General features: G+C 37.7%; 1 protein-coding gene across 6 annotated transcripts; it reads right to left on the bottom strand.

Annotated features, from left to right (window-relative positions):
• Positions 1-1,386: 1,386 nt before the first annotated feature.
• Positions 1,387-27,280, bottom strand: CUL4B (cullin 4B). 6 transcript variants are annotated; one of them, XM_074882290.1, is made up of 20 exons: positions 26,064-27,278; positions 23,285-23,400; positions 18,529-18,632; positions 17,539-17,608; positions 16,981-17,054; positions 15,778-15,940; positions 15,593-15,682; positions 15,229-15,311; positions 14,047-14,114; positions 12,795-12,913; positions 11,813-12,005; positions 10,701-10,805; positions 10,282-10,392; positions 9,439-9,524; positions 8,545-8,652; positions 8,174-8,287; positions 7,115-7,220; positions 6,860-7,032; positions 6,161-6,313; positions 1,387-5,752 (listed from the first exon to the last, which is right to left on the bottom strand). In XM_074882290.1, the coding sequence occupies exons 1-20, from the start codon at positions 26,590-26,592 to the stop codon at positions 5,735-5,737; spliced, it is 2,583 nt and encodes an 860-aa protein (XP_074738391.1). In that variant the 5' UTR covers positions 26,593-27,278; the 3' UTR covers positions 1,387-5,734. The 6 variants fall into 6 exon arrangements, 5 of the variants coding, with proteins under 5 accessions (XP_074738391.1, XP_074738390.1, XP_074738392.1 ...); XM_074882289.1 differs by having other exon boundaries at positions 1,387-4,968; positions 26,064-27,277; XM_074882291.1 differs by lacking the exons at positions 17,539-17,608; positions 18,529-18,632 and having other exon boundaries at positions 1,387-4,968; positions 26,064-27,277.
• Between the last annotated feature and the right edge of the window lie 334 nt (positions 27,281-27,614).

Here is a 27,614-nt window from a genome sequence, read left to right as displayed (position 1 = left end):
CACTTTAAAGATGACCTTGTATCAGGAAGCAGTTACTTAACCAGAAGAAAAACCTGCTCCATTGTAGGCTGATCAACATCTATTGCTCCTCTTCCCAGTTAACTCCGTAGTTTACAAGATACCCTCTGCACAAAGTCCAGTGTCTCTCAACCCCTCAAGTAAGCTTTGAGATGCTCATTTTCTAAATGCCACACTATGTCCAGAAGCTCTTGCCTCTTTAAGGGGTCATGGTGGGGAGGTAAATCCAAAGCTACTGTCTTAAATTTGATTTGGCACCAGTTTCTCTCAAAATCAGGAGAAAGTACAGTAACATATATTACACTTGATACAGTACAGAAATTAAAAGTATTTACTGCTCTCTGGTATTTTTCTCTGAGTAGATAGATCTAATCTCCAAACACCCATCTGCTTCTGTAGGATTTTTTTTTTTTTTTTTGCAACGAAAATCTGTAGGATTGTGAATGCAGGAAGTAGGACATATTTTCTTTAAAGAGAAACTGTTAGTGGAAAAGCCATCCCATGCATTTAGATGCCTCCAAACTATGAGAGAAAGCAAGCACCTGAGCAGTATTAGTGGCAGACCTTTACCCTACCTATTTAAAACCACCACACACTAGAAACATTTTGCGATGACAGCAATGCTGTGCAAGGTCAGCCTCCCTGCTGTACAAGCAAGCCTTCAACAGAAAACAGTGTGGAGGATCAGCACTTGCTTTGCTACAGCTATCTGTGTTGCCAAATCACCCCTCCAGAGCTCAGAAAATAAAATCAAAACACTCCACCTCCCCTCTCCACTAAGTCCTCAGAGCGCCTGCACTGGGGAAGGCCGGGCTGAAGCTATTCCTGACAAACCCTGCTTGGATTTAGTTCAACGATTCCAAATAGCTGAAGAAAAATTAAGAAATGGCCCAGTCGGCCATCAGCAATAACAGAAGCAAATTCCCTGTCCAGCCCTGTCCTTTGTACTTCAATAATTATACCAGAGCCATTAAAAAAAATTACTAACTGTACTGGGAAACAAGGATTAATCATGCAGCAGGAGAGTAGCCTCCCCTGCTAGCAACAAGCCACCACCTTTGGTATTTTTGTACCATTTCTGGCACTCCTACACATTCTAATCCCGATTCAAAATTTGTCAGGATGCTTATTTCATATTCCCCTCCAATAATCTTGTAGAAGACTTAGTAAAAAAAAATAATTCAGGAATGGAAGCCACTTAGAAAACTCAAGGGATTTTAATGACTGAAGAAGGAACTACTTATTATATTTAAGTAGCAAACAAGTATTTTGCTATCAAAGCACAAGCTAAAGAATTTAAAGAAGCCACAAACATTAGTAAGCCCAACATACAGAACTTTGAGTAAGAAGGCATTTTACACACAAGAGTTTATCAACACAAAACTGTTTAATATTTATTAAATGACACAAAATACCTAGATAACAGACTCACTCTCTGAAAGGACATGTATTTACATTATTTACCAACTTAAGAAAGACTCTCTGTACCCATATCAGACTTATGAAACATAAAAAAGGTTTTGCTGCTTTTTGCATCGAAGGATGCAACGGTGATACATGCCCTGTTTGCAAGTCTGCATAAACTATAATTTTTTGATGCAGTGAAAAAGCACGATTTCATATTCTGGTAGCTGAGGGAAGAGGCTTCTGAAAAGTAACAGGGTTAGTTTTTTCCCCCCACTCCAGACATACTCTGAAGAACTGTTATACAAAAAGTATATTACATTTTTGAATGCTGCTGTACTCTTACAATTTTAGTGTAACATTTCAAAGAAAATATTCTTCCTACTATATGAAATCACTAAAAAAAAGTGGTATTTGAACATTTCTTTAGATGCACTTTTTTTTAAAGAAAGCATTAGGGCAAATGATATGTCTAGGGAAAATGAAAGGCTGACCAAAAAAAAAAAAAAAAAAGAAGAGCAGAGACCAAAATATGAAGAACAGCTAAAGCAACTTACTTAATTTGCTAGGGTTTGTTTTTTTTATTAACTATTTACTTTGGCACCTTTGTGTAAACTATAGAACAAAACAACGTTTACAACACATTTGCAATTACAGCATTTAAACAAATGGTCACTTTTTAAACCAGCCAAGACAAAAAAATAGTCCATTTATGGGTATAAAGATTAAAAAACCTAAAATATATATTTCTAAGAATAAACTGCAATTTCTTATGAACAAGGTGCTATAAACTGCATGCAAGAGTCAAGATTAAAAATGTGTGGCCAAACAGACAAGCTGTGTTATAGCCAGATGAGTTGTGGTCCAAGCCCACTTTAATTTTTTTCTTACAGAGATATATATGGCTCAATAGGCAGGCACATGATCCCAGCAAGAAGTTGCAGAGTTGTACGGCTGGACGATAAATCTTGGCTGCAGCTTTGTCATTACCCAGGAATGAGTGAGACCTTAGCAGAAGAGATGAACAAGTTCTTGGGGAAAACCCGTGAAGATAAAGGAAGGAAAAGCCTTCTCCCCTCCCCTCTCTCACCCCCTCTCTCGGCCTAGCCAGGGTTCTCAAAGTCCATTCTTTGGGTTGCTTTAACTGGATTGCCGCTTAGGGTCTGCCTCAGATTGTGGAAGTCTGATGAGATTTGAGGACATTTTCTATATAGTACTTTCTGCATTTAAGTTACTGAAACGGATGGGATAAGAATTAAAATAAACCTTCTGACCTTTCCGGTTAGTTTGACTGAATGCAACACACTTGTCTAATGAGGGAGGACTTTACCAGAATAAGTATTTTAAACATGTAGTGGTATTAGATTTATATGCTACAACAGACTGAATGGAACCAGTTCAATACTGATATTCATCATCTCCTGTTAAGAGTTAAGTTTTATGCTCCTTCTCCAAAACACCTTTTTAAAAGGAATCTTTTATTGGCTAAAGATACAAAACACATACAAGAAAAAGGAACATTGAATGCAAAATACAGAAGGTTTTTTGCGGGGCATTCTTTCCTCCCCAGTGGATCTCTATTTAAACTAATACTTAAAGATTTGCAGGAGCAGTCTTCAAGTTTCTTACCAGATAACTCTGTTAGTATTTTTCTTACAGAGGCAAGGGTGGTCCTGGATGTCTACCAGTGGTTATACTGCAATAGTGTCAAAGCATAAGGTAGATTTTCTGCAGATCACAAAGAGCTGTATGACAGTTAGTAGAGGGTGACAGCAAATAATTTAGTAGGAGAAAAAAACCCATCTGCTTCATCTATCAGCTGAGGACTGTTGCATATAAAAAGAGCTTGAGAGAAAACACAGCTGGAGAAGATACGGAATTAAACAGTAGATCAAAAAAGCAATAAGGATGGGATGTGTCAGATACAAAATACACACACATACTCACACTCTCCCTCTCTCACACATGCACACCCCTGAATGTGGGATCACAGTGATAAAAGTTATAGATCATAGAGAGCTAAGTTACACTGTCATTAAACAAAAGTAACGTCTTGCTTTCAAGAAATATCTGGTATTCCCCAGGACTATCAGTGCCTGAAAGAGAATGAGGTCTTTCATTGTGCTCTGCAACACAGCTGATTGTAGGTCTAAAGCCTGGCTGGGTAAGGAAGAACTGTTACATGGAGGAGTTACCTTTTCTGATGACACTTTTTTTTTCCCATATATTCCTGGCACATGCTGCTATAGCAATAAAAAAATGCATTTTGTTGAAACAAAGCTCTACATTCAAGTGACTTATTCTCCCATGTCTTATAAAGATGCAAAGAATGCTCTCTGGTCATCTAAGAAAATATATTTTAGATGCCTTGTAGCAATACTTAACTTTCTATATGAGAGGTAGGCTTCTGGGTTCTAGGAGGCCTGCCACATCTAGGGCTGAGTTCTTAAAGCTTTAAGTTAAAGCAATCCAAAGCAGGGCAGTCTTAGAAGAACTGCCCTGTCTAAACCTTGAGGTTAGTTCAAGTTTAGAATGTTGCAAAGCAAAACAAGTATTAAAATCCATTTGTAATTTTTGTTCTTACAGCTTTACCACAAGAACAGTGTGGCTTTTTCATAGATATCTGTAAATAGATTCTCTTTTCTAGAGTATTGCTGCCAAGAGGTGAAGGCCTCCTACCCATGACTAGTAAAAACTGTCACTTTTTCCATTATGGCTGTTTTACGCTTAAAATTCCCAAAGGTGAACACTAAGTCTTATAGGCAAGCCATATAAATCTAATCTGAACTTGTTTTGTTGTAGCAGTTATTTAAGAATGGTGTTTGTATATACAGTATATATGCCCACACTGCAAACTTTATACATCATTTTATATTGGTACCATTTTGTCTTAACTGTGACCAAGAATATTTCCCATTAGATCAGCAATAAGCATAGCTTGGCATATTCCCCATTTTCCCTCCCTCAAGGGAAAAATCCAAGTGTGGGCATCAACCAAACCAATGGTATGTTACTAACTGAAATGCATTCTGTACAGTAAATTAAAAGTTTGCATGCAGTTTAAGCATTTTAAAGGCTATTTTCTTATATTAATTAACCTTCTGTTTCCATTTAAAGGTGTGAAAGACATCTGTCATATCAAGGGACTCCTCTTCAGACCCAGAGACAAATGGAATCACAAAGACCAGGTACTTTCTTTCAGCTTTCTGCACATCTTACTAAATAACATGCAAAGAGTTCAACAGCATTCTTCTTAAAATGTAAATAGTACTCTTTAAATGGGCATGTTAACCACTGAAAGAAGTCCACTCTACTATACTTTTCCATTACACTGCTTTCATTCAATCATCGGTAGTATAAAAAGTCAATTAACGGGATCAACAGGCTAGTTTATCCACTGGCAACTGTGTATGACACCAAGTGTGCAGTAAAACAAAGGCCAACATATGTTTATGCAATATAGTTGTACTGATTTGGGTTTTCTTTATCTCTTTCCATGTAGTCCCTGTCAATTAAGGATTCTATTCTCTTCTTAAGGTCAGCAGGCTGTAAAATAAAGCAGATGTCAGCATTATTACTTTGCAGTTAATGTTTCTCAGTTCTTTCTTTCTACTTAAGTCATATATCCATACTGCTTAAGATAGTCGAGGAAACAGCAATCACAGTTTAAAAAGAAAAAAATCCCTTAAAGCATCAAAGCTTCTAAAGTCTGCAATGTGTAATTGATTGAAGAGAAAGTTACAAATTAGCTTGTCACCTGCAGCTAAGCATAGACTTTTTACAGTAGGGGAAGATGCTGCTGTTTAAACTGAACTCTACTTTAAAGAACTGCAATTCATGCATTACACACGAGTGTGTTTCCATTTCTGACTTTTACCTGGTAAAAGACAGTACAAGTTTCATTTTATCTCAATGCCAGTGAGTTTTGCGACCGTTTGGGTGCCCTATGATTTTGTTGGGTGAAGGACTTTATAAAAATGCCTCATGATAAGGAGTGAGGAAAATAATTTAAATCTGGTAAAACCCCACAAAGCCCAATTACAGTTTATGCAATACTTACATTTCTGCAGGAACTTAACATGGTAACAGAACAGGATTACGTGGCAGTACCTTTTATTTTACACTTCCAGTGATAGAAAGCACTGTATATTTGAACTCAGATGTATCACTGTATTGGAAAATCCATTTCCATGTGTACACAATAAACTACTCATTTTATATGGCAACTGGTGGCTTCTTTAGCTTTGAGACATTCACCAATATCTAATTTTCGTTCCATATATATGTGTGTGTGCATGTATATATACACACATTAACCAATATAATCTGTCTGGAAAAAACATTGTTCATTCATTGGTTACTAATTTATTAAAAAGTATCAACCAAATTAAGAATTAAAACCAATTCTGCATTACGTATCTGAATAATTTTGCCCTCGTCCCCAGGAACCTTCAATGCAAGAACAGCAGCATACAAGGAGAGCTAGCTTCACAATTACTGCTAACAGACTCCGGGTCTGAAAGCTTTTGGTAATAGGTTTTATTAACTTACTAAAAGCCGGAGGTAATATTCAGATAAATTAATGCAATTGACACTTTAAAAATTCCTGAAAGTGAGTATTTGTCCCTCCTAATAGTGAAAAGATGTATGTTTTAGACAGAAGCACTGTTTAACTGAGGACAGGCCAAAGAATGTAAAAAGAAGTAATAACGTTTTAGAAGAAAAATCAGTACTACACCTTTACTGGGAATTTAAGCTGGTTGTAGACCTCTGACACAAGCAGGTTATGACTCAGTGACTTGCGCATTTTCATGATTCGTACAATTGCAGCGTCAATCTGGTATTGTCGGTCCTGGAATACTCTCTCTGTAGTGCTTGCCTGCTCCTCTACCTGAAGGATCCATTTAGAAAAGTTTTAAAGAGAATACTAGAACTGTCAAAACAATTATTCTTTGTATCTCTAAGACAATCCTCGGTGTAAGACAGTAAAATGTCAAATACTTGACACAAATCCTTTACAAATATGAAGACCAATTGTCTATTAAAAAAACCACTTGTACAAGGAATTAAAATCTTTGCACAGATTTTCATTGGATGGCTGAGAGTGAAAATTCACTGTGAACTTGTTTCTATGTTCACAAACCATTCAGTAAAGTTCCAGGGAATGATCAAGGGCAAAAAGAACATTCACTAGCTGAAACTTCTCTTAAACAACCTTTTCAGAGACATCTAGCATCACTAGTGTCTAAGTTAGTATCGAAGCACACATTTGAATCAGCATAGTTAGGTATGTGGTATCATCCAAATGATACTTGTAACTTTTACAAAGATATCAGTATGTACCTTACACCCGAGAGGAAAAAACCCTTGTAAATGGGCAGGCAACAAGATACTTAACCCAAGGATCTGAACCACAGAGCATAAAAAAAGAATATACCGTTTCTTTCATCTGAATTTGGTTGATCTTTATCCTGAAGAGCTTATGTCTGAAATCATCATTACATGTGAATTTATCACCGTCTTCCACATCTTTGCCTTTGGGGCTTTTAGTCAGTACTCTGGCTTTGCCACAAGCCAGAGATTGAAGTGTCCTTCTCAGCTCTCCATCCTCTAAAGCAGAAACAAGTTGTTTAGGGTTTTTTTTTTTAGTAAAAACACTTGGAAGTAGTTAGCAGATAGGTTCAATACCAACCTATCCCAGTGGCTTGCTTTATCTCCTCTAAACTGAACTCCTCTCCTTCATTAAACATGAGCAGCACCAGTGTCTGGAACAATGAGACCTGAAGTTCTTTTTTGCCCTGTTACAAAGGAAATTAATATACATCACTAGGCTGTTTTTTTGTTGTGGTGTTGTTTTTTTCTTGGGGGGTGGGGGTGGGGTGGGGGTGGGGTGGGGGTGAGGTGCGTGGCGGGAGGGGGCGGTGTGGGCAGGGTGACGAACAAGTCACTCTTGTACGTGAATTATTTCATTTAAAGGATGTGATTGTTATTTCATTCATTTGGGAATATGAAAGAATAAAAGTTACTAGTCACCTTGGTTTACTATGAAATGCAGAATAAACTAGAGGCCAGAAGGTTAGACTATTATATCCAGTGACAAAACTCACTCAAGATACGCATCAACTTACTCAAGACAAATCTCAAAGCACTGAGTGCTTAAAATTACAATTTGGAAGACCTTTAACTAAAAGTGTAACACAAACATTAGTTTAAGAAACACAGTATTAGGAACTATAGGATCTCTGAAATAACCAAGTTTGGTAGTACTTATTTTACCGTTAACATTTTTCTGAAAAATAGTACTGAAAGTCCTTTAAAACAGTTGTGTTCTTGTACAATCCAAAGCTTTTCTTTATTTCAGTGTGAAAAGCTTACTGTAAAGATATTTCATGCTGTCAGATGAAGGAAGGTCATCTATGAAACACAGCCCCCTTTTTCTTTCTCCTCAGTATAAAAATTAGTGCCATTTTTAATATGGAACTAAACCCACTGGATATTTTCCCCAAGCAGTAACCAATAACTTTTTTTTCCCCACCAATACAGAAATCAGATGCATCTTCTTAGACCCGAATACATCTGTATCCGAAACTATCAACTCCAGAAATGATAGCAAGAGGTCAAAAACTAGAAGTAATTGCAAAAACAGTGCTAAGTTTTCCACCACAACACAAAAAAGCTTCCCCATATATCCCTAAGGTGCAGCCCAGACTTGGAATCAGCAAAACAGGAATAAGAGAAACAATACACTTACCTCTTTAAATTCTGCTTTTAGTACACAGTGTCCTAGTGTTGACTGCCACTGAAGTTTCCTACCACTGTGTTTTCCTAAATAAAAGGTCTTGAAAATCTCCTGCAGTTTTACCATCTAAAAAAAGAAAAAACCCAACACACTAAAACACAATTGCTACTTTAAAAGCAGCCTTCCCTCCCCCACAATCAAATAAGCCTTAAATAAAGGCTTAGAAAGATGAAGGGAACTGCAAGAAAACAAACTTGATTTAAAAAAGACAGTTCTGCATTTCTTCCTAGAGATTATATGCATATTCAAAACCAAGCTGCAGTTGGTATCAAGATGCATTACTGATAAGCTGATACTTGGTATAATATGTCTATATTTGTTACCTCTGGGGGCAAATGGACCTCCATAGGCACGTAGGTTGGCCAATAACCCATAGTCAGAATATTCACTGTTAGTTCAATGTTGCCAGGTACATTCTGATTTTGCATATACTGCAGAAAGAAACAAAGTAAACTGAAATAAAGCAATGTTTATTAAACATCTTTCAGGTAGCACTGAAAAGTTAGTTAGAACAGGCATTACAAGAGCCCAGAAGACAAGTGACCTTAAGACATCTTTGCTATATAAACTGTGAGTTACACACAAGAAAATTAGGATAAGAAAAAGCACTTTTCTGAAGTTCTAAAGGCACTTCCATACAGGAAGAAAACAGCAAAAGTAGTGTTTTATCAGGCTAATGGGAAGATGCACCTAATTATGTGAGAATGAAGGAAAGAATAGTAAAATTTGCTTGTAATCAAAACATTATAGAACCACCAGAACTAATGGGCAAAAACTTACAAGCCAGTGGTGTTAAAATGTTTTACAAGTTTACAATTCTTCTTCTATTACTGTGGGTGGGTTGGTTTTTTTTTTAAAAAAAACTTCTTGTTTGAGGTTTTTTGCTTTGTTGTTCAGGAAAGCCATTAATAAACTCAGTAAAATTTTCAAAAACACAGACAGCAGAATTAAGAAATAGATTCTAACTGATTTTCAGTAGACTGTTTTCCCAATTAGGCTTTCATCCACTCCTTCTGAGAGCAATCATCTACAAAGTCATTTTCTCTGTAGTGAAAGAACAGTACAGACAACTGAAATAATTCAAAAGGAATTTAACTCAATTACAATAGAAATGTTCAGAAATGAAGACATTCTGCACCCTCTCGTTAGGCTTTCTGAGAATAACTAATTCAAAAGGCAAGTAAATGAATGAACCATGGCAGGCTTTCCTGCAGTACCTGTTTAAATTGTATCATTATGTCTTTTGAAAGCTCCATATCTTTAAACATTCCTTCAAGTTTGCTGGTGAAAGCAGCTCCACATTCTATAAAAGAGAAAATGTAAATCTTAAAAATGAATCTTGTTTATTTTCACCACCATGGAGTAATTATTCTAAATGTCAGAATGCAGTCTGAAGCAAGATGACCTATTTCAGCATATGTTCTCACATAAAGACCTGGATTCTAATTAAGATATAGAATAAGGTTATAAACGAGGGGGAAAACGTTTTAATGTGGCAGCTTTTCTGCAACCCAATTGTTTTTCCATGTGGACATTGACTGTTCATCCTAGGACTCCACTGGCAACCTGTCACTCAGACAACAATTCTAATCCCTACCAGGTGCCTGCCAAACTGTCTCTTGATGGCAGAAAAACATCAGGTTCTAAAAATCTTACTCTTGCCACCACAAGACACTATCCCACGAAACTATGAAGACCAGAGTAGAAGACTGCTAGCTGGCAGGTGCACGTTTTAGACCTTATACAGAGCGGATAACAAGCAGAAGTCATCCTCAAGCTCTCTGAGCAAGAGATTTATTCAGCAGGGAACCTCAACTCTATCCCACAGACCAAGATACACTGTGCACTTTAAGCTCCTGTGTTCTGGCTACTGCTGCTGCAATTACAAAACTAAAAGCAAATGAGTCTCCTCCTCAAAACCCACCAGTCATTCCAAGAATTGCACACGAGGTTCTTGCCCTCATGTAAAGGGGAAATACAAACAGCACTTCTGGGAAGACCCGTTAAAATTACTATTTTTAAAATAAACCATGCTGATAGATAGATACATAGATATTTACCATGTTTGAGTTTGGAAAGCATAGATTTTTCAGCATCTACTGATGCACTCTTCCCAACTAATAGTCTCTTTGCTAGATCTTTTTTATAAAAGGCCTCAAAGACATCTTTTCCTGTGAGAGATGAGATTTGACAGTGATCACAAATCATTGCATGTTTTAAACATACATTACCTACAAGAGGCCCACATTCAAAGCTCAGTAAATCTAACAAGGGCCTTCACATTAAGATTTCCACAGATTTTGAGTCAGGTCTTGCTACTGGCATTTTAACACACAAACTAGTTAAACAGCACTACACCAGCAAACTGCATCTATGAGAATGAACACTTGAAAATGCAGACAGACTGCAGAAATTATTTCAAAGTACCTTTATGTTACTGATCAAACAACTGTATCCCCACAAAAACCCCAATACTTACCATATATGAATCTAAATATGATCATAATTTTATCCAGCATTTTTTCAAGTTCTTCATCAGTAGCTTCTTTGTTGCCTGCACGAAGCTTTGAATCTACGTATTTAGCTAAAAGTGCATTGAGGAATAGAAAGTTTAGCATATGCTTAGTATCACAATGCAATAATGATTTATTTTTTAAAAAAAAAAATTTAAATTGAAAAAATCTAATATGGTGAAATGCTTTGGAAATGTAAAGGATCTTGAAATCACCTTCAAATCAGTTTCATCACAGCTAGCTTAATATATTTTCATAGACACTATAAAGTTATAAAAACATTACAGTCTGATCTTTTTTGAGATAAGCAATTGCTGCATTTTAACTTTATTAGCATACATAATGTTAAAAAAGATTTTGCTTATGTAAAAAATCCTGGTCTATATTATGATCTCAAAGTACAAAGTCACTATTGCTGTAGATGGACATGGCTATAACAAAGACAAGAAAAATATGTAAACTGGTTATTTAAATGTGTTGACTATATTGCGGAATTTCTCTAGCAGATTACTGTTTGTTTTAATTTCAAATGGTTTGGTAAGCCATTACAGTTAGTGAATTAATTTTAAAAAAGGCAGGCAGAAAGCTCTACTCCACAAGCCTAACAGCACAACAGATTGCAAAGCAGGTATTATTCAGTGCATGGAGAAATGATTAAGTTATTCAAAAGTGCAGAGAGCCAGGCTTGTAATGCACAAATCTGTAAACAACGTTCTTTGCAAACTACAGAGGTTGTGTTCCTGTAACACGAGAGGTACAGTGCATCCTCATGTTTCTTCACTTTTGTATATTAAAACACAGCTAGATATGCAGAGCCCCTAATAGCTCTGTGCACATGTGTTGGTGGCACAGTTATGTAAGCTTCTGATAAAATTATTAGCAGTATTCTCACATCCGGACACCAGTCAATTGCTGGAATGCCCAAGTTCTAATGTTCTCACTTTTCTAATTCCCAGTTTGACAATGCATAATGTCTTAATGCACAATTCCATCATATCCCATCTGTAAGCTGCATCAGCAACTCCCTCTTGTCCCCCCCACTCAAACTCTCACGCAGGAAGAAACTGAAGAAAAATACCTATGAGTTCAGCTGGCTTATTTGGTCTTTTGTTAATGAATGTTTCAAAGGCTTCTTTCATAGCATTTACAAACTTCTCATTCTTGAGAAAGCAAACATCAATAATATGGTCAACTTTGTCTTTAAAATCAAGTAGTTCTTGGACCATGGTTTTGTCTTTTTCTGGATTAATTACTATGGTGCTACCAAACGCCTGCAAAATAAAAAATATCTTTCAATTAGCCTAAATAATGAATTTAAATGACAAGACTTCTAAAAGCCTAAGTTATCTTTGTAATGTCTTGTTTCTGGTATTCATATTAGTTCCACTAATACAAGAGAAGTAATAGCATTATGAAGTATTCACTATATAATCATTCTTAGATCTTTTATGTTGATTCAAAACCAACCTGTGAACAAGTGAACAGATTCAGAACTTTTGTCTGAAGAAATAAACTTAAACATGACAAAATTAACACGTCCTTTTTAAACATCTTTATCCTCGGGTTTTACACCAGTAAAGCTCCCACTAAACTCATTTTTATTTAAGAGTACTCCTATACTGTTACAAAGTGTTCCTTCACAACAACCATACTTTCTGTGACAACATTTTCACTAATAAGATGAAACATCTTAAGTGATATTCAACTGCTTTCTGAACTTCAACTGGTTGGTAATTTTAAGCTGTCACCATTCTGCTATTACCAAAATGTCTACTGGAGAAATACAGTTGTCCTCCACAACTATAAGCAAGATAAAAACTCCGTGTTTATTTGGAGTTCAACAATTCAACTGAATGTTCAGTATTTTCTTTGATAGGGCTAGAACAGTCACTCTACTTTTCCTAGCACAGTTTCAAAAGCTGCCTACTAAATATGTTGATAAGAAAGTAGTTTTTAATTCTTAGAAAGAATGCAATAGTTTATAGAGATTACTCAAATATCCATATATAAACTCCAGCAACACAATAGTGGTATCTGCTCCAGAGGTCTAGGAACAGTACCTTTATGTACTCAATCCAGTGCTGCAGGAGAACCTGTACTCCACCTCTCACACGACTGAACAATTGATATAGAAGAGACAGGTCTTGAATTCGGTTTTCATCAAGAAGGTGGTTTAAACCTGCAAATGAGAGAATTTAAATAGAAATTAAAACCAGAGTAACCCAAAGAAAGCACACCATGCTATTACAGTAAGGGACCTCTTCAAAACTAGTATTTTTTTATCAAGCAATTGTTTTGGGGGTTTGTTTTGGGGTGGTTTTTTTTTTTTAAGCTAACTAATTTAACAGAGAAACACAAAATGGCTACCTGAACTGACTCAAACCTTAAAAACCTTGTTATTGCACTGGATATCTTAGGCTACACGTACTTTACACAACATACTTATCATAACACTTTCGCTTGCTTCTGCTTTACTATTCCCTAAAGATTGGAAAAGTTTATGCTCTACTGATCTGTAGGAAAGGTTCCTTGGCAAGACAGAGCTCTGAGTCTCAATTCTGTCTGTAAAATAAATTTTACAGATGTTTGAAGGCAAGCAGCTTCAAGAAATATCTTCACCTTTTACTTCCTAACTTTTTGGCAGAGAAGGTCTGATGCTCCACAGCTATGCTCTAAGAAAGTAGATGGGTAAATATTGCAAACTTGATACTCCTCTCAATAAAGAGCCTGTTACAGATGTGCAGGAAGATGCTAACATACCTGTTTCATCCAGAATCTGGCTAATAAGGACTTGGTAATTTTCTTTTATTATTCAACTCTTGTTGCGCCCATATCTATTTCCAGACTATCGCTCAGAACAACAGAGGGTCACGACTCCATAGACACTATTGTATTACTGAGGCAACATACTTCATTGCTCAAATTTTATTAAAAGCTGCTTTTTGTGAGCAGCAAGTAATCAACGTTTCCCCTTTGTTGTACAGCCATAATTCGAAGGCTACTCCTTTACCTCGGAGTCTTCAAAAAGCTATTTAACACACTGAACTCAAGAGTCCCTACTGTAGCTTTCCTTTTGCTTTGCTGTGTATCTGAAGACAGCATTGCATCTCCTTACCTCTCACAAGGAGAATGGTACTTGCCCTCTTGCAAAATGGTCAGTGGTATTTCATGAACCGAGTAGCAAAGGGCCTTAAAGGATGATGTAGCTTGTGTCCTGCCCCAGCACCTGAATCTGTCACTTTCTTTTTCAGCACAGGAATTGAAAGCCCCAAAGCAGTAATTAGAAACATTTCTATAAAGAAGAAAGATTACCTTTCTGAAGAATGGCTGTTAAATGTTCACCTAGAAGTTGCTTTTCTACAGTAGCAATTAGTGGCTTCCTATAGAAAAAACGTTTAGAATTACTTTTCCTTTTTCCATTATTGACAGTTTTAAATCCAATCCTTTTTTTGAGATTATGTTAACTACACTTGTCATTGGGGGTGCTCTAATTATCTGTGGCCAAGGACCTAAAATGATTATACACATATTTATCCTTTTTCCTCCCCAGTAAGCAATCTTTTTTTCTGTTTGCTGACTGAAGATTTAATTCACACAATAAGCCTGTTGTACATGACCTCTAGGCAGCTGGACAATGATTCATCAGTGAAGAAATTGGGCAAAAGTTTGTCAAAGAATATACCTTCTCCTGTTTTGTGGGAGGAAATTCATGTCTTGGGAGACAAACCAAGGAGACCTCATGAGTCAAGAGGTATTAAAACAAAACAGGGAGCTGGCCACTAATAATGGTGCAGAAGAAGGAAGCCACTAAACAAGGTAAATGTTTTTAACAGCTGAAGGAGGAAGCAAATTAAAATGTATGATGGTAGCAATGGAACACCTTCCTCTCAGAGATATTCTCTGTACCTACTCTTTAAGAAATTGCTACCACTTACTCGAAGAGTTTTGTTGTATTAGTGACCTACATTTTCTCTCAGACATGACAGCTGTGGCTTTATGTTAGGAGAACATTTCTCCTGTCCTATCAGTCATGACCTCCACTTGACTGTATTTGAGGAAGTCCTGCCTCTAAGTAGAAAAGATTGAAGAGTGACATTAGTCAATAATTTCCCAGACTCCATAAAGAATATGCAAATATTTTTATATAAATATTCAGAGCCTTTAGCTTGAGAATTCTCTATCCTGGGTCCTATCTTTTTCAGGCAGGACAACAGCTGATTAATTGCATTTCAGCAAGAAAGAGACATTTGGACTGGTGGTGGCAGCCTATTTTTCTCCAACCAAATGCCCAACAATGTTCATGTCAAAGCTAGTGGCTTAGAAGAAAAGGATATTAGCTGTGTGAGCCAAGACAGTGCTTCACTGTAAACAAGGAATTGTGGGAGTAGAAGCATTTGATGGTCAGTCAATAACTGAAATAAACTGTAGCTATTAGAAGGCCCTCAACAGAAGAGCCAAACAGCTAACCATACCAAGCAAAGAGATTGCACTTACTGTGTGCTCTGATCCAAATAAGTGATTATCCTGTCTGCTTCTTCTTCCAAGCGCTTGTTGACATGGTGAAGATATTCTGGAACCTGAAAATGCCAGAGTAGTTTTGTATGTATTTAAAAAAATCAAGAGGGGAAAAAAAAAATAGACAGTACTGGTCTGACAGCAGGAGCACCTCTAGTTTTAAGCAGAAATTATTAGCACTGTGACTGAAGGCAACTGCATGTGAATTTCCTTTTTCAGAGTACTAAAAAACATAAAGGTCATGTTATTACCCTGTGCGCTGCCTAAGGCAGCGGAATAATTCTGCTCCCTGAGAAATGTTTCGTCCTTAGGCATAACAAATATTGTTAAACATTCAAAATACCTCTCGTTCCTGCATAAGCCTCTGTCCCTCTGCTGCATACAGGCGGTTAGTCTCTTCCAAGAATCTATGTTCGAAAGAGTCTTGATAAATCTAGGGAAGCAAAATGACAGCAACCCAGGGTCAAGCTTACTGAGCACTAAAGAATCTGAGCTGTTCACTGGTTTAAAGGTGAAAAGCTTACTCACCTGCAAGTCAGAAAGCATGCTTAGAAGGCTTCGCAGTAAACTCCTATCAATAGCCTCACCATTTCTTTCCCTCTCAATTAGCAGAAGAATGCCATCAATAGTTTTGTTCTGAACCTTCTGATCACTGATTATATGAGTTCTGAACAATTCTAGCCCCATATCCCTAAAAAGAAAATAAAGACTGTTCAATAAATTCCATAAGAACCAACCCCAAATATTCTCTATTAATAGAATTTGATCTAGATCAAATGGAGAGGTCAATAAATACTAGCATTCTTCAAGTTCCTCATTCCTCTGCCCCAAAATCGCTTCAGATGAACAAACACATAAACACTAAAATAAACCATGACAAAGCATAAGCTGCAGATTTTAAAGACCAAAGCACGTATTTTTTCCTAAATAACCACCTAACTTTTGCAGCATCTTTATTTTTCACTTGGCTGGCAGGATGATGGAAACCGAATGAACAGCAAGCCTTCACGAGAAAAGGATAATGTCACCCTGGGTCCCAATTCCATGGTTAAGCTGTTGGACAATATTCTTTTTTCTTTATCACTTTCTAATCTCCAATTCTTAGGCAGAGCTTAGAAGAACTCCATGTTGTGAAAGACAAGGATCTCTGCTTTGGGCATCCAAGTTAAAACCTCCCATGAATGTGAAACTGTGGGTATGGGCACTTGTAGGAAAAGCCAGGCCCTCCTTCCACCACTCCTTCAATCTCTGGCAAAGTAACTGAGGTAGTGTCAAAGGCACCGTAGGGCATTTGCTAATTATTACAATATTGGGAGGGGGAAAGGGCATGAAGGTTGAAGTCCAAAAGAGAGTAACTTGCTTTTATTTTAGGTAACTTTTTCCTTCAAAAGTACTTACAGAACTTTGAATACTATGCACGCTAAAGCCAATAACTGGGCAACTCAAACCCTCACACTTCATTTGTTGAACAGGCTCTTTCCTTTAACTGTGCAAACTGGAGGTTGATATCTACTTAGCTGAAATTTGCTATCACAGCTAATTCTAGAAGAATACTGTAATTCATGGAAAATAAATTAAAAGTGAAAGCTCCCTTTGCAACAAGCATGTATGCATTCACCATCTCATTTACTGGTCACTATAAAGTTTATATTAAAAAACCTCCTGAAAATCAGCAAGATATATGCAGTAATTTAAATGTACCTCCCATAATGTTATTCTTTGTGCCCTTACCAAATAGATGGCAGCATTGAATTCTGAAGTACGTAAGTTCGATCCAAGAACAAAAAGATACTTCTAATCATAATCTGTTATGAGAAGGAATAAAAAAGCCACAGTCATTTTACTCTTGAAATTGAAGAGCAACACAAATTATGCTCAACAACAAAAAAAATCCCACTGACAGGTTTCAGGCAGCGCTTCCTTAGACAGCACTGATTTGTTTAAAATATTCCGCCAATCTCAGCGAGATGATCAATGCGACATTTAGCATTTTTCTGTATAAAAGAATAGCTCCTTTTATAACAGGTATAAAAGGAGAAAGGTTTGCATAGAAACAAGTTAGGAGTTGGGGGTGTGTGTGCCCAAGATCAGACCAATGTGTCAAGAAACACACTACAGACAAGTATTTTCAAGGCTCAATTTCTAACAAACTACAGTTGTATTTCATGAAGAAGCCTTATATAAATTTAAGACAACATTTCAGAAGCATACTATGTTTGCAAAGGAACAGTTAAGCAAAACATAGGCTGACTAGGCAACTGGTTTTCTTTAAAAAGATAAAAAACTTACCATTTGTCTGCAGTGATCTTGCCAACATTTGTCTATTTTCTTTAGAAAAAGGACACTATCCAATGAATCCATGAAGAAATCATTAAGAAAATTATGATTAATAGGTAGTGTTAGCAATGAAATGAACCAACATAATTATTGTTTTGAAGACACTTAAGAGAGCACAACAAACTCACCTACTCCGAAAAAGAACCAGTTAACTTCTTGCAACATGTTTATTTCTAATGAGGGTCCTTGTGTTAATAATGAGAAATCACAATGTTTTGAACAGTTTAAAAAAAAGGATCTAAATACTTTTGAATGTTTTGTCTAGTCCCCCATCCCTGGGGAATGGTACCCCCATACCTTAAAAAGCAATGATCCACAATACACTTAAGAGCCCACAACTACACAGATATTATAATTTCAGCTCACGTTAAGAGGTGACCTTAAGAGATAAATTTCGTCCTTGAAATTTAACTTGTATTTAGCTCATTATATAGTTCTGGTACTAATTAATATCCACTTAATAGGATCTTGATCTGATGCAACTCAAAACTTTTGAAAATAAAACATTCTGATCCTCAGAACCACTAATATTGTATACTGCCAGACCACTAGCACTTTTCAAAAAGAAAACAAGAAGTACTTGTTGGAAGACTTTTCTGTTTACCTGAGCATGACAAGTTCAGCATATAAAAAAGCCTGAAGCGATACAGCCAATATAGCCTTTTTAAGCTTTGCTTTAAGTCTAATACGAACTTTTGTAAGATGTCAAAGTGTTTCATAAATACCAATGAAACTTTCTCACAAACTTTTCGCATGGTTATAGACGTAAAGGAACTAGTAGTGTTCTCTGAGGTCCCACAAAAAATGAAAACAGACCAAATTATGCAAAAACTAGGAATTCAGATTACCATGGCCTAGTGTCATGAACTAGTCAAAGAAATCCATCACCACATACTGGCAGGTAAAAACGTTTTGGATCGTCAACAGCTAAAAAAAGGATATTCTCTGAATTGGTGAATTTGTGCTTTAATGTGGTCTTCACAGATCTGTCTCAATTGTTTGTACAAGTTTGCAGAAATCTTGTAGGAGCAGAGATTTTCAACAGCCTGAAGTAAAGAGAAACAGATACTAAGAAATCTGTTTATATTCTTATATGTGGTTTTACAAGGAAAGGGGAAAAAACCCCAGAACAACCATGGAATTCTGCTTCTCACTCAATCTACCAGCTTTTAATTGTAACATAGTTAACAGCTGCATGCAAGACACCAGAGAAAGACATGGCACTATATATGGCACTATAATGGTAATAAGAGACAAGGGAAGGCCATGCCCTGAACAGCTTACAGTTTATTAATTTCAGTTGGAGTACCAATATCTCATAAGGAACTTCAGGACTTGCATCTCTAAGAACAAGGATATTAGTTTAATATGTTCCAGCAGCTTGCTGGGTTTCATACTTCAAAGCAGACACTTAAGGTCTTAATTTTATTAACTGCTGTGCTTTGCTAGTGTTATTTCCTTTTGCACTCCTTTCCTTGATTAAGCTTCTCTCATACACAAAAGTACATATATATGCATATTTTATCTCTCTCTTCATCCATCAACCCCTTGCCTGAATAAGTTTAGTTATAATCCTGAACAATTTTTAGTAGTATGACTACATTCCAGATGTTTACAGTGTCAAATCTCAGATTTCTAGACCATAATCAATTATTAGAAGAACTGCTGCTGGGATTCACAGCAAGAAGCGAAAATAAGTTTCATGGGGACGTGTCCTGGAGACTGATCAAGCAAGCAAGCATTCCTAAGTCCAGACTTTTCCAAAATTTATACCAGTTGCCAGATTTGGAACACAACTGAGTAACTTCAACTTTTTGTTGGTTGGTGAAAGACAAAAATATATCATTGCTCTGTAAAACATCTGTAGAAACTAAAGAGGAGAGGTATATATGATTTTCAACTAATGCCACTTGATTATATTTATTTTCTTAATGGAAAATACATCAGTTGCCAGTACAACCAACTCATAGGAAAAAAAGGACTGGAAGATCAAGTTTGTTCCCCAGCAACTGCAGGCAACCATGCAGGGACAGTGCAGTTCAGAAGTACACAGAGCAGATCTATGCCATTACACTGAAGTCCCCCAGAATATTTGCCAGCAGTTCAAACAGAAGCCACCAGCAAACAGTAAGCAGCCACCACTAAAAGCACAGCAACAATCAAAACAGCTAAACAAGGAGTTCCTCAGTTTATCCCAGGATATCAACAGTAACCATTCTCAGTATCAACAGTAAACAACTCTCTAGATCAAGTACACTACAGCTAATACTGGCTCTAGGACATAGAGCAGTTAAAAACAATCAAAAAAAACCTCCACAAAAAACCAAAACCCCACAACAAAACCAACCCACACATCAATAACAACAAAAGAAAACAACCTGCATAAGCTTACTGTCAGAAACAAACAGGTATAGCAAGAGAGTCAGTGTGCCAGTTAAGACTAAAACAGGTCTGAGTGATACTAGGAAAGCCAGAATTATCACTGAAGTGCACATATCTTAATATTTGGAAATAGCAACAAATTCAACTCTCGGCCTTAACAACTTGAGAAACCCCAAGCAAATACAATGATGTGATAGGAAAACATACTGTACAGTTCCCTGTTCAGAAGAGGTTATGGACACTGCTCAACTCTATTCTGCTATTGTAGCCACAGGGTCAGGCTCTAAATGAAAAAGCAGCAAAACACAAAATAGCCGCTACTTTAATTTCAGAAGAAAAAGAGGATGGAAAACACTATGCTTGAAGAGTCTGATTAGACCTTCAGCAAGTGCAATAAATGGGTTTCTTCTTTTCCCCCCACTTACTTTGGAGAAGCCAACTGAGAGATGGATGTTTTGGATAGAACTTGCTAGTTACCTGCACAACCAGAGTTAGTCTCACGGCTACCTAACCAGCCTAGGACACCAGCAGCCATTTTGCTGTACTTCTGGTCAGTTCATCCATCTCAACTACCGATGTTTTCATAACTGCTGTCTATCAAAACATGTACTATTTAACCATGCTGATCCAAATCCTTAAAAGAATTAGCCTCTGCACTGTAGACGGACAAATGCATACCATTAACTCTTAGTGAAATAAGTTAACATGTAGTGTTCATATAAAGCTGTGCTTTTGCATTTAAGAAATTCCAAAGTGTTAAAACACGTCTGCTAGTATTGAGTGTTTGACCGTCAAGTGCAAAACTTCTGCAGCTTCATTGGTAACATCCATAGAAATGTTTTGTGAATTCTGCTCAATTGGCCTGGTTTTTTTTTAAGGAGATTAAACTTTCTAAGCACATGAATACAAAACCTTTTACTAAGATTTGCTCTGTGGAGCATACCACCGCTACTGCAATATTATGCTTTGCAAATTTAATTACTGGTGTTACACAACAATAATTGTAATGTATCAAAAATTCCCAACAACTTTAGGGGCTCTAGTTCACAAAATTATTTTGTTTTGAATTAATGGAATAAAGCTTTCTGATCAGGGAATCTGTGCCCTGAAGATGGTCAGAACATTCAAAAGCGAAGCATCATATTTCCTTTGTGTAACATACGTTCTTTTGTTTTCTCAGGTTTTTTTTGTCTGGTTGGTTTTTTTTGATTGCAGCATCCACACCTGGGATTGCGTGCTGAGGAAAAGTAGGAAAAAACCTGAACAGCTCTGATGAGAGAAAATCAGAACTTTCCAGAATCACTTAACTCTGATTGATTAAAAAAAATTGAACTAGGGATCTGCTACCAAAGATCTAGATATGTATTTCCTGGTACTAATCCAAGGAAAATTATTCTACCAAAGCAGCTTTCAATTCTGTAGCACTTCAGCTACTCAAAGATGTGTATCTTTTCTCTTGTTGGGGAGGAACAAAGCAAGTACGAAGCCAGTGTGCCACAAAGAAATAAAGCCTCAAATTATTTTCTCAGTGGGATTTTCCAATACAGACAAGAGTTAAGCCAAACTCAAGAAGTTTAACTCCATTAATAAAAAGAAGCATCTTATTTTGAGGTGTGCAGCAGAACTTTTGCAGACTCTTTTGCAATTCCCCTCTATGCTTGGATAATGGTGTCTGCCAAGGCATATTTGGCATGAGATCCATTTACCAAGCAGCTGTTCAGAAATGACATTAGTTTAGTTAGCATTTAAAAACACTAGTGATTCCTATTACTATTTTTAAATCAAGAGATTTATTTTTAGATTTATAAAAAAAGAAAAATTTCATACTTGATTGCACTCTATTTCATTGAAAAGTATCTAAGAGTGTTAAAATTGAGATTTACCAAAAAAAGGATATTTTTAGTTTTCTGAGCATAAGCAACATTAAATTAAGCCTGTGGTAAAAGTGAGTAGAAATTTAAGTGATAACTGTGAAGCAGAAGCAAGGTTTTAAATAGAACTTTGTGTTTTTAAACAATTTTGGATATCCTTCAAGTATTTAATTAACAGTTATTTGCTGTTGTGCAGTTTAAAGTAATTTACAGCACAAGCAAATAGTGGGTTGCAATTTGTTTCACCAAGTTTTGCAAAAGTAACAATACTATTGCTACTTTAACAATACTATGTTTTATCCTGACAAACTGTAAAAAAGCTATTTTTAGAGTAATTGAACGTTATAAAAGATTATAATGAGCTTAAAACCACACTGGACTAAGGAATTTGGCCCATGAGGTTCTTGGTTCTACAAGGAATGGCGATTTACCCTTCCCTAAATCTGTCCCCAAACCTTGTGCAAACAAGATCTTTCTTCCCAACTTTTCACAGAAATCAGTCATATCCAAATGCAACTCTCACTGAAAAGGGGAGGGCAGGGGAAGAAGACACTAGATACAGATGGAGAGAAGGCTATATACACACAGAGAAACAAACCAAACAACTAACCAGGTAATAAAGGCTTTAAAAGTAGAGTAAAAAGTATAAGTGCTTCTTAATACCTAGCTAAAGCAGTGCTGTTGCTAGGCCACTACAACCGCAAGTACCACAATGTTAGCAGGGAAAAGGTGAGGAGGAGAAGTCTCCCTAACACATTCAGCTGAGAAAGCAGAAGTGGAGCTTATACAAAAAAGTTCAGAAATGCAGTTCAAGTCTGACCACTTCCTAAAACATTTAGGGCAAAACAATCAGAGCTGTTGCTGGGAATGTTTTGATTCTCAGAAAAGACAAAATGTTGAATGATAAAAAATTACAATCAAACCAAAATAATACACTTAATGAAGAAAAATAGTATTCTATTTACTTTTAAGAAGTCAAATTAAAATTTTCAGTTTTTAAATGATTTACGATTCTCAATCATGAACAGATACTGTCTTCAGAAAAAGGATAATATTTTAATATAAATGTTCTTTTCTTTTACCTGAACACCACTGTTTTAGGATTTCATATTTCTCCTTTAGCAGCTACACACCATAAACCCCAAAACAGTAAAGGGAACACAGCTCCTTGCTTTATTTAATTCTTGTCAAGTGTTGCAAGGGAAACCATACCTTGGATTATGTTGTGGCAAGTTAAAAAATTTCCCAGTTCAATCTTCAGTCTTGTGAAATTTTGGCTGATGATTTTAAAATTTAAGAAACTATTCGATGAAAAGTTTTTCAATGACAAAAGCAGCTATCAAACAAAATGTCATATTCTTAGCACTGTATCAAAAGTGTTTTAAGCAAAAACTCCAACAACAAAACAAAAAGCCCTACCCATCGCTTTTACTTATAGCACTTACCTGATAGAGCTCCTCTAAATTGTACTTAATTGAAGTACTGTTCTGGATAGCTTCTACAGCTTCTTTCAGTTTTTGCCAGGTTTCATCTGTGTAGTTTTCAGGCAATTTGGGTTTATCTTTAAAAGAAATTATATAGAGTTTGAGAAAGTATTTAGAAAAAGAAGAACATTTTACCTTGTATAGAAGTTACAAATGCAGCTTTGAGTGGAAAGAGGTGTGGGCTGATGCTCTAGATTTTAATTTATACTTACATGAAAAGAAAGCATTCGTGTAAAAGCAGTATCTTATTTACATTTGAAATAGTAACACATTGTAAGAATTCAGCATTGCTCTTCACATACACATCACAGCATCTGTAGCCCAATCAGCATGTGTGATCTATAAAAATCACAATACTGTGTCTGAGCAACTCAAGAAGGGATAAAGGCTAAAACCCAGTAAGAATGATCTGCATCTTCATTACACTCTTTTTCCGCTACCAGGACAGCACAGCTGAAGAAAAGTGAACATAAAAGCTGAAAATGATGGATTAAAAGATACAGAATTGTGTATAACTTATTTTTTAAATTTACTGCTCATTAATTCTAGTCTGTATTAACAGTGGGAAAGAAACCCTCTAGAAGCACGCATGGAAATATCATAATTATAATACAGGCTTTATGATTGCAAGGAAAACCTTCCTATTTAAAGTATTCCATTTACGTTTCTCTTGGGTTTGGCCAGTGGATATTTATTAGAGTTAGGCCCTCTTTTAATGTTCAAACAGCTCAGGCTTTGCAGATTTGTCTCTTGCTGTGATTTTTTTCAGCCTCTTTTCTAGAGATGCCCTGCTATGCAGCATCTTCAACAAAACTAAAGCATTTACAACAGGCTAAAAGAGATTCCCCAAGTCAAATCCTCAGAATACCAGGCCTATTTTAAAATTGTGTGTTCTCTTAACTAGCTAAAATGACTATTTTTGTTCTAATAAGCACACTCCCAAATGGAGAAGGAAGGAGAAAATTTAGGAAGACACATGCACATCCATGCCACCAACAGGTGAAATCGGCCCAGAGTTTATTAAAATTGACTTTTACATACCTAAAGGTAAAAAACAAATTGTGAACCTTTATGATTTCTCTAGAAATAACAGAGAGAAGTAATTTTTTTGTCCTCCCAAGCATTTCCCTACAATATTGGCAATATCCCAACATTAGCTGCATCGTAAGAAACTAGAGAAACAGCTAACTACAAGTAAGACTTGCCTATTTTCACTAGCAACTAACGAGTACGCTACTCAGCAGTAAATACCAAGAGTCTGGATTTTAGGAAGTTAATTAAATTGTAAAGGATGTTATTGCCATCACACCAAAATAAAGACAATAATCTTAAGGTTACTATTCAGATTAACATCTGAGAGGAAATAAAAAGCAAAAGCTGGCAGATTCTAGAGACATCCTTTTTAAGTGATTCAAATACCAATTCATACGGAATGATGATCACAGCATCATGCAATTCATGACATTTAACAAATATTTTAAACATGAAAAGTTGACTTCCCTTAAAGATAACAGTGTACAAGCAACAGAAGAGTGCCATTTCTCACTATCATGCATCATAAGCATAAATTTGAAAATAATTAGTCAAAGTAAATGGTGATGACCTGATAGGCAGAGAACAGGTTTGAGAATTAGAAGGACCCTAAAGCAAAATTAACACTATGATCATGAATTGCTGTAAAACATTACAGTGGCTAAAATAAACCTAACCCTTACCTTCTGCAATATCTCTACAGAACATTTGTATCAATTGTGTATTTAGAAATTAAATGTAATGTCAGTACTATCCCCCCCTCCCAACGCCAAACACATGGGGAAAAAAAAAAACAACCCAAGAAAGCAAGGTATCAGACTAGTTTAGAAGATAGCAAAAGGCAGGAAATAAGTCCATGATTTCCCTGTCTTTATAGGAGAAAAAAGACAGAATTTTAGCTAAGCTTTCTGCCTACACTTATTTGTATTTTTGTTTGCTAGAAAATGAAGCAGCATCACATCAGAAAAGTTTCATTTCTCTGCTTCAGTTGGTCTCTACTAACAACACTCAAGAATTTATAAGGTAATATATGCTTGTAAAGTGAGAGTATGTTAAAACAGAGAAAAGACATTAAAGAGTTAAATAATAAAAATTACAGCAAGGATATTGCAAAGAAAACACTCAGCAAAAATCCGAACTACCTACTTTAAAGGAAAGTGGGGAAACCAGAAAGGAAATCCGCCATAAGAGCCTGATAATCACCTTAGTTTCAACATTTAAAACTAAGCACGGACAGATTAATCTATAAACAGACAACATGGATAGAGGCAAGACATATAAACTCAGGCCCAGTTTAAAAAAATGCATTCCGTGCAAAGACTTATGAACTGGGTTAAAATATATACTATGCCCTCAATCAGGATTACTAGAAAAGAGGTATCAAACGTTAAAAGTTTGAAGACAGGCGATTTACATACTTATGTATTAAAACCTCTCATCTAACATACAAGTTAAGGCCTTCTCTGGAGTGAAAGGAGTCTGAAAAATAATCCCAAACAGCAAACTGTAGCTCAGGATGTGTACATGACTGGGCAAGTATGCATCACAGAACATTATTCCCCCTTCCATAAGTATAGAAACATTCACCACAGAAAAGCATTTCCTGTAAAACTTGGAGCTATTTGAACGCCAACCAGTTTCTGTGTTGAAAACAAAATACAAAGTTGCACGTCAGCTCCCCATAGTGTGACAAATTATGGCCTGTTACCTTTAAAGTTCTTGATCACTAATTTCTTAGCGGAGCCAGGTTTACTGTTGGCGAAACTGGAAACAGTAGAGGAGGCAGCTTTGGTCAGGCCATTTGCATGGTGCCCCACAGCCACAGACGAAATTAAAAGGCTTTTATTTTTGAGCTGTTGTTGATGCTGCTGTTGAGAAGAGGCAGCAGGAGAGGAGGAAGACGACTCTTCAGCCATCTTCACATCGAGTCCAATAAAATCCACGGAGTCCTCAAAACGCAGCTTCTTCTGGAGGTGATGGTTAGAGGAGGCAACCCCTGAGGAGGAGCACGAGGAGGTGGTGATGACAGAGGAAGATGACGAGGAGGTGTTTTTGGAAGGAGAAGAGGCGCAGGAAGAAATGGAATCAAATTCTTCTCTTTCAGAATTGCTGTTGCTGCTATTATTTAACTTTCTCTTCTTGCAGGAGGAGCTGCTGCTGGTATTACCATCAGTGGCAGGTCTGACCTCCTGGGCTGCAGCGGGGGGGTTGGGGGAAGAGAAACCTGTGGGAAACATGAACACACAGAAGTGAACAGGCTGAGGGGCATCAAATCCTTGTGGTGTGACAAAGAGAGAGAGAGTTTGAGAGTCAGTCTCTGTTTGGTGTCTCTCGGGGGGGTGTCTTTCAACTCCTCTCTCTCATCAGTGGAGTCCTTCCGTATTCCCTCTCCTTCGCCGCCTTCTTTCTCGGAGGAATCACCTTCTCTCCTCTCTTCCCCTTTTCTTTATTACTTTGTTTCTTGTCGTAGTTTGTCTCTGCTTTCCTGCTTTTACTCCTTTCTCAGCGGAGCGTCTCCGTTCCTGCCTCTCGCCACCCACCAGTTTTTTTCAATTCTTCTCTCCAACACCAGTATTTCCCCACGGCTGCCCGCTCCCCCAGCTTTTCCTTCCGCTCCCCTCCTGCTCCGGCCGCCTCGTCTCTGCCGAGCAGCAGCGGGGAGGGCTGAGCGCGGCTCCCTCACGCCTCGGCTCCAGCCCCTCGCCCCACACGCCTCCCGCTCCCTCGCCGCCGCCCGGCGCGCTCTCCCCCCACAGCCCGCTCTCCTCGGGCTCCCGCCTCCCCCCTCTCTGCCTCCTGCTCGCGCTTCCTGAGGGGGGACGGCCCGGCCCGGGGCTTGTTATTGTCAATACACGGCAGAGAGGGAGCCTAAAGATGGCGGCACATCCGGTCGCCGTGCATGCTGGGGCGCGGCCGCCCGGAAGCGCGGCCAGGCAGCCCGGGTAGGCGGCGGGCCCCACCTCCAGCCCGGCGGCCCTGCCCGCGCTCCCTGCTCCCGCCGGCGCCCCCCGCTCCTTTCCGCTGCCCTCCGACCCACCGGAAGTGATCATGGTTGCCGGCCGCTCGTAACGGGCGCGCTCCTCACCCCCCCCTTCGCGCGCCGGCGCAGGGCGCGTCGTGCGGGGAGGGGGCGTGGCCTCCGCCCTCCGCCTGCCGGGAGCGCGGAGCAGGCGGGGGGCCGCGGGCGGGCGGGGGGCGCTGGGCTCGTCCCTCGCCGCGCCCCGTACTTGGGGGCGGGGCGTCCCCCTCGCGGGAGGGC

Source organism: Strix uralensis, chromosome 13, assembly GCF_047716275.1.
Source record: "Strix uralensis isolate ZFMK-TIS-50842 chromosome 13, bStrUra1, whole genome shotgun sequence".
Lineage (NCBI taxonomy): Eukaryota > Metazoa > Chordata > Aves > Strigiformes > Strigidae > Strix > Strix uralensis.
The sequence above is the reverse complement of the archived record's forward strand: the minus strand, read 5'-3'. Positions and strand labels throughout refer to the sequence as shown.